This window comes from Orcinus orca, chromosome X (genome assembly GCF_937001465.1).
Source record: "Orcinus orca chromosome X, mOrcOrc1.1, whole genome shotgun sequence".
Taxonomy (NCBI): Eukaryota; Metazoa; Chordata; class Mammalia; order Artiodactyla; family Delphinidae; genus Orcinus; species Orcinus orca.
The window spans coordinates 2,100,539-2,108,107 of NC_064580.1; the positions used below are offsets into that span (position 1 = coordinate 2,100,539).

General features: G+C 52.9%; 1 protein-coding gene across 5 annotated transcripts in view; it reads right to left on the reverse strand.

The window, feature by feature from the left end:
- Positions 1 to 3,386, reverse strand: part of PRKX (protein kinase cAMP-dependent X-linked catalytic subunit) — a 141,733-nt gene extending 138,347 nt beyond the window's left edge. For 3 of the 5 annotated variants that reach the window (XM_049704899.1, XM_033420246.2, XM_033420245.2), the window contains exon 1: positions 984 to 1,291. In XM_049704899.1, coding sequence (XP_049560856.1) covers positions 984 to 1,149 — 166 coding nt within the window. In that variant the 5' untranslated portion in view covers positions 1,150 to 1,291. Of the gene's footprint in view, positions 1 to 983; positions 1,531 to 3,259 lie in introns of those variants that run through there. The other 2 variants (XM_033420247.2, XM_004265431.4) reach the window with 2 other exon arrangements.
- Between the last annotated feature and the right edge of the window lie 4,183 nt (positions 3,387 to 7,569).

Consider the following 7,569-nt stretch of genomic DNA (forward strand, 5'->3'; position numbering starts at 1 on the left):
CCACTCTGGCTGTGCCCCTTGGTCATATGAAACCCCAAGCCATGCCCTTGAGGCCAATGCTTCCTCCCTTCCAAGAGAGGGTGGGGAAGGGCCCGAAGAAGTACCTGGGTACCCCTGCTCCAGGGTCATTTACGGTATGTGCCCCCTTCCCCACTGATTCTTTCCTGACAGGTTGGGACAACTCCCTTAGCAACAAAGGGTTGCTAAGAAGCCACAGGCTGGCTTGAGCCCAAAGCCTGAAGGCAGCGCCCTCGCGGAGTCGGGATATTCTGACCCACTCAGGGCGGGCTCCATACACCAACACGTTTTGGGATCCAGGCACTCATGGGACTGGAGACTTCACGTTTCCAGCTGCCTAGGAGTGGTCAGGTTCAAAGGAGGACGACAAAAAGGAAATCAGTGCCGGATAAAAAAAATGCCCAGTTCCGGATACACAGACGGAAAATACGGCAGGATAAGGAAATGCGTAATTCACCCCCAACGCCGCCCCGCGCCCCTAAAACGCCACGGGACACCTGACCTCCCAGTTCCAGATACGCTCTCAAGTCCAGGCGGGAGCATCCTGACGCGGGGGAGAGGGGGAGCCTGGCCAAGGTGAGGTCTGCAAGGGTCTCCGCGGCCGCCGCCGCCCTCAATGTGACGTGACCCCAGCAAGTTCTGTGACGTCGGGGGGGCCCAGACACCGGGGAGGTTGCTGGGGGGCGGGAGGGAAGGTCTAAAACAGGAGACTTCGGAGGTGCGGGGCAGAGCGCCCGCAGGTGGGGAGGCTCTCGGGGGCCGGAAGGAAGCCCTCCAAGTCTCGGGGCGTTCGGCGGACCCAGGGCGCACGGGGAGCCCCGCGCGGAGATCCCGAGCAGGCGGGACCAGGCAGGGCCCTCCCCGGGCGGCGGCCGGGCGACCGCACACAAGCCTTTTGTCTGACGCCGGCTTCCCGGGCGGCGCCGAGCGCCCCAGCGGGCCGGGTCCCCGCGCGTCGCACTCACCCACGGTGGCCAGCGTGTCGAAGTCCTGCGGGCGGTAGGCGGGCGGCTCCGGCGAGGGCGCCCCAGGGCCGGGGAAGTGCGCGGGCGCGCCGTCGGGGGTCTCCCCCGAGCTCTCTCGGGCGTCGGCGTCCGCCGCGGCCGCCTTGGCCAGCCCGGGCGCCTCCATGGGGGCGCGCTCAGGTCCGGGGCGCCGGGCCGGGCCGGGGGGCGCGGGGGGCCGGGCTTCCCGGGACGCAGCCTCGGAGGGCGGCGCGGCGGCGGCGGCGGCATCAGCGGCGCCCACCCATGCGCGGCCCCCGCCTCCCGGTCGGCGGCCGGGCGCAGCAGGCGGCGCGGCGGGGACAATGGCTGGGCGCGGGGCGGCGCTCAGGGCAGGAGCGGCGGCGGCAGCCGGTGGGAGTAGCCAGCGGCCTCTGAGGGCGGGCGCGGCGTGGCCTGGGCGGGGGACGCGGCCCGGGCGGGCGGGCGCGAGGCGGGGTCCTGGCCGCGGCCGCGCGGCCGCCTGTTCATTCCTCTCGTCCCGCGCCCGCCGCCGCCGCGCGGGCGCTGCGTGCGCGCTGCTGGGGGGCCGGGCGGAAGCGGCCTGGGCGGGGCCGCGCGCTCCCTCCGCCCGCCCGGGCGCCGGCCCGGACTCAGCCCGCCCGGCTGGGGGTGTGGCCCGCGCCGCCGCGCCCCGCCCCCTCCGCGCCCCAGCCCTGGGACCTCAGGGTCCGGGCGCCAGGAGCCTCTCCCGCCGTTCTGGGGCGGGCGCGGGCGCGGGCGGCGAGGTTGCTCGCGCGGCCTCCGCGCCCCGGGGCGCCCCAAGGATGGGGTCTCGGCCGAGCTCCCCCGGGAGACGCGCAGGCCTGTCCCCGCGCCCCCTGCGCCCCAGCCCGGAAGGCTGGGGGAAGGCGGGACCGGCTGGGGAGCGGGAGGGCGTGGCTTAAAGAAAAGTAAAGTTAAAAAATAAAGCTGGAGTTGGATGCGGATGGGGCGCGCTCCGCCGACCGCGCGGTGCCCGCGAGTCCCGGCGGGCGGCCGCCACGTCTGGCGAATAACCATCGGGACCAAGGCCGCTCCCAGCGCTGGCTTGTTGGACTGCAGTCATGTAAGATACGCACCATGGGGGAGGCGCGGAGCCGCGCTCCCGGAGCGTTTCTTGACAGCTTCCGATAAATCTTTAATTATTTCAAAAGAACCATTTCTTAAAATACTAAGAGGCAGGTAACAATCAGACAACTACCAAATGCGGCGCATGCAACTTGACGGGCAGCTGGTGTAAACACACCAGGGACGATTTCGGAAAAGAAACGCAGTACGGTCACAGACAACTACACAACGATAGCGTTAGGTTTTTCCTAATGGGAAGTGTGTCCCAGGCCATCTTTGGTTATAGTTATACCCCCAAAATGTCGGGGCTGTATCTGAAATGCAAATGTAACTAGACGGATGCGGCCACTGTTTTTCCGGGGATCTGGTTAAAGTGCTCCTTGGACCACAGCGGGCCGGGCAAGAAACGCCTGGAATCGGTCTTTCAGAGCAGCCCCCAGGGCTATCCGGGCCGCAGGTCCGCGGACCACAGTTTGAGCAGCGAGAGGCACCGAGCCTGCCCTATTGTTTGGCGGGATTCCAGCGATTCCGCCCTTGAAAGGGAGGGTCCTGCCCCTGAGTCTTCTAGTTGGCGTGGGGACGGTCTGTCGCAGAGGCCAGAACTACAGAAAGGGGGCGTTTTACGGGGGACCAGGCCGGGCCTGCCTCGCTTGGCCAACTGGGAGGGGGTGACAGGAAATCAGAACCTGCTCTGGGTGTGGTGCTCTGGCCCCCGGCTGCCAGCCGCGCCCCTGCCCTCCTCTGCACACTGTGGGTGGCTTTTTCCCCGGGCGAGACGCCTGCTCTCTGCTGGTTGCCAGATCTTGAGCTGGAATGCGAAAAATGCGCTCCAGGAGCGGGCCGCGTGCGCCCCAGCGGCTGCTTAGACAAGGACTGGTCCCCCGCGCTCAGGCCACCAGGCCGTGCCCCGCGGAGGGGCGACCGGGACGGTCCACGCCGGGCAAGGGCGCGACTCCACGCGGAGCGCGCGCTCGTTCCCCGCGGACGCGACCTTGTGACTGCGGCCGGGCTGGCTAATTAAGGTCGATGGTCAAGGCTAGGGTTTCACGCCCAGTGAAAGGCACGCCTTGCCCTTCTAATGGCAGCCGGGGAGGAAAAAGTAACAGAGACGCTTGCAGAGTTAAACTCTGGATGGCGGAGTGGATCTGACCCTTCCTCGCCCGCCCGGAGTTTGACCGCATACCTACCTGTTCCTATAAATATCCCGGCGGGTTTCACAACACCTTGATGAACAAAGCCGCTTTCATCTGGAAGGCTCATAAAAATTCTTCAGAAACCACAGCATATTTCTTGAAAGGCAAAAAAGAAAAAAAAAGCCGTGCAAGCGAGGCATTACAGGGGCATTTGTACCGCCTTTGGGATGAGCATTCGGTGGTGATGGGGCAGGGAAATACCGAACTCTAACCCAGCGGACTAAACGCTCCCCGTACGCAGAATGAGCTCTAAAGTCAACGCCGAAACAGGTGTAGGCGGTGTTGAATGAGGGAGAGAGAAAAAGGGTGGTCCGTGAGGGCAGCTGGACACTTCTTTTGGAATTGCATGTATTTGTAAATGTGTATGTCTATAAGTAGATAGGTAGATATGTGTGCGTGTGTATACTGAGTTAAAATAAAAAGCGTACAGTTGCCTTCACAAAGTTTACAATCTCTCTATATTATTATATATATATATATTACATTCCAATGTGTTCTGATATATATTCTAAAGTGTTTACCAGCCTTCACAGACTTAACAATTTATATGTGTATAACAGATATTAAATATCACATATTATATTCTAATCTATTCTGTGATACATGTTTTACAGTATATATTCTATTTGATTATGTTCTAATACATATATTCCAAAAGAAGTGTTCAGCTGCCCTCACAGACTTTATATATATTAGATATTATTATATCACATATATTCTATTCTGAATATATATTCTAATATGTTTTATTATATGTTCTAATATATATATTCCAAGAGGTTTTCAGCTGCCCTCACAGACTTTACAGTTTTTAATGTATATAATATTAGATACTATTTATACCCCACATATTCTAATCTATTCTGAGATATATATCCTCATGTTTTATTATATGTCCTAATATATATATTCCAAAAGAAGTTTTCAGCTGCCTTCAGACGCTACAATTTATATATAATATTAGGTATTATTTATGTGACATTACTACATTCTAATATATTCTGGAATATACATTCTAATATATTTCATTATATATTCTGATTCAGAGAAGCGTCCAGTTACAGGAATACGGTTTCCGATTTGCGTGGTCAGACTTTACTGTCATTCAGATGAAGCCGTGTTTTACTAGGAATAGCCTAGGTCATGTCTCATGCTCAGTGATTTTGTTCCTGTTTCTCAGGTGAGCTGCTGCATAGCCACGTAGGGGGGTTTTGTGCTTTCATTCGGCACCAGTGAACGTTTTCCTGGCAAGGAGTGATTCAAGTATTTATAAGCGCTCACTTTTCGTAGGTTTGCAACCCTCTGCTGCTTCTTTTTCCCTTGTCCGGACGGCCCTGTGGTGGGTTTGCGTTGGTTTCATGCGCTAGAAATTCACGATAACCTAGTTAGTTGGCTACGTTCTATTACAATCCTGGGCACTTCTGCCTCCACGGATGGACCGCTGCTGTCACGATGAGTCACAGATGATGGTACTTATTTTATCATTACGATCAGTACACCCACAGTCATCAGAGGCCTGCCCCGGTGGGAGCCCAGCTGAATCCCCACCACTCACAAAGCGTCCCCACGCACCCCAAGGCTGTATTTTGGCGCCTGGCTCTCTAGAGATATTTTATGCAAAGCGGACCCCCTTTTCCAACAGCTTCAATTTCACTTGTTGAATAAGTGTTTGACCCAACATACGTGGATAAGTTTTGACCTAGCAATGGCCTTCCTGCTGATGGAAATGAAGTTTTCACCACGGAGATGTCACACACACTGCCCTGGTTGCGGAGGTCATGAACTCCAAATGGGCTGAGAGCAATGAACTCATCCAAGGTAGAATCCTGGATGGTTAAATATGTGCACATTTGGGTAAAATGAAGCAATCCACCATCACTAACATAAAACAAAACCCTAAGCCACCCTCTCTACAAACTGAACTTTAAAAATCCGAAGAAGTACAAAGACATTTGACTGTCACACTGCTCTTATTCATGTATGGAGCTCCAACGTCTATGAATAATGGTTTTGTTTTGTTTCTGTTGTTTTTTGCGGTACACGGGCCTCTCACTGTTGTGGCCTCTCCCGTTGCGGAGCACAGGCTCCGGACGCGAGGCTCAGCGGCCCTGCCTCACCGGCCCAGCCGCTCCGCGGCACGTGGGATCTTCCCGGATCGGGGCACGAACCCGTGTCCCCTGCATCGGCAGGCGGACTCTCAACCACTGCGCCACCAGGGAAGGCCTGAATAATGTTTTTATACGTGTCTATTTACTCGGAGGCTTTTCTTGAGAGATTTCAAAGGAAACTGTAGAGGAACGTGTTGAGAATAGACACATTGCCTGGGATAGACCAGCCTGTAATTAGAAGATGGTGCATTTATTCATCACTGAAGATTTGCAGGAAAGTTTTTACTTGTCAGATGCTGAAGAGATTCATGGAAAATCTAAGCTGTGATGCTGGAGGAACACAGGTGGGTCATGCTTCCCGAAACGTGAATACATATGGTGGATAGACGCATCCTTCACCCGAAAGGGAAGTTAACGTTCGGTGCCCCTGTGGCTGCTGTGTAACTGGACTTCTGAACTTGAACTTTAGAAGTCACATTTTACCCAAGGAATCATAGTGATGATTAGAAAGCAAAGATGATTAGGAAGTAAATATGATGACTTAAGAGAGATTTCACCAAGGGCATCGATCATTCTGTTCCATCATACGTTAACGCAGTCTCCTTTCCCTACCTAAAATCTCAAGTTGTGAAAATGAATGAGTGGGGTGGCCCCCATGAGCCGCGGTGACCTGCATCCTAGAATCCACAAACCAGACCTTGTCACTTGGGTCAGGCTGTCCTTTTAGCTCATGTGCTAGTGTCTGGAGCTTTCCATGAATTCCAAGTACCACAAAGGAACATGAGAAAAATTATACCAGATCAAGTCGTATATGTCTCTAGACATTATAAATAATATTCTAGTACCAGCTGTTATCTACTTTGGATTAAAAGCGTCTTTAGATTTTTAGATTCTCACCTTGTATGCTATTAAAAAGTACCACAAAGACATTACCACGAAAGACAACTAAAATCCATTTCAGAAGGACTAGGTTTAAAGATAGGGGGAAAGTACAAGACAGGTTCAAGGTTGTATTGTACAACACAGGGAATACAGCTAATATTTTATAATAACTGCAAATGGAAAGTAACCTTTAAAAATTGTACAAACATTTAAATTTTTTTAATTAAATAAATAAAAAATTTTAAATAAAGAAGTGGGAAAACAAACAACACAATGAGACTAGGGACTTCCCTGGTGGTCCAGTGGTTAGGAGTCTGCGCTTCCACTGCAGGGGGCACAGGTTCAATCCCTGGTCAGGGAACTAAGATCCCCCAAGCCGTGTGGCATGGCCAAAAAAAAATATAAAACAACAAGACTAGAACATGATAGTGGAGTGGGGTCAGTTTTCCAATCCCTGGATGGTCATAGGAGGACCTCCTAAACTTGACAGAGACGGAATCACAGGGGTAAACAGATAAATAGATCTGACAACCTAAAAATGTAAGAACATTATGGAATTATAAACAAAATAAAAACACATTTACAACAAGAATGCAAAGTGCCTAAGAAAAGTACATGAGCCAAACTGATATATGTTCAATGGGCATTAACAGACAACCCAAAAAAGGGCATAGCTACGGGTCATTCACACAGGGAGGAAACAAAAAATCTTTAAAGTAACTAATAATCAAAGAAACTGGACTGAGAACAAACGTGACGGCTTTTTTCTTTTTGTTTTTAAATCCACCTGACATGGTACAGGTGAAATGTTCCATGCTAATGAGGGAATTCTTATACACTTTTGGTTGTAATGTTACGAAATGATCATATGTTTTGGTGCAGTCATTCTATGTCTAGAAATGTACTTTTCAGAATTAAATTTTGGAGAATATCAAAAGCCTCATGATCAGAGTTAGCCATGATTATGGGATGAAACGTGCTCCGCAATCTCACACAAATTCAGATGTTGAAGTCCCCACCCCCAGGACCTCAGAAAATGTGGCTGGATTTGGAGATGGGGTCTTTAAAGAGGGGATGAGGGTACAATGCGGTCACTAGGGTGGGTCCTGATTCCATAGGACTGGTGTCCTTATAAGAAGAGGAGATCAGGACACACACACACACAGAGGGACGGCCCTGTGAGGACACAGGGAGGAGACGGCCGTCTACACGCCCAGGAGAGAGGCCTCGGGAGGGACCAGCCCTGCCGACACCTGGATCTCAGATTCCAGCCTCCAGGACTGGAGACCATAAATTTCTGCTGTTTAAGCCGCC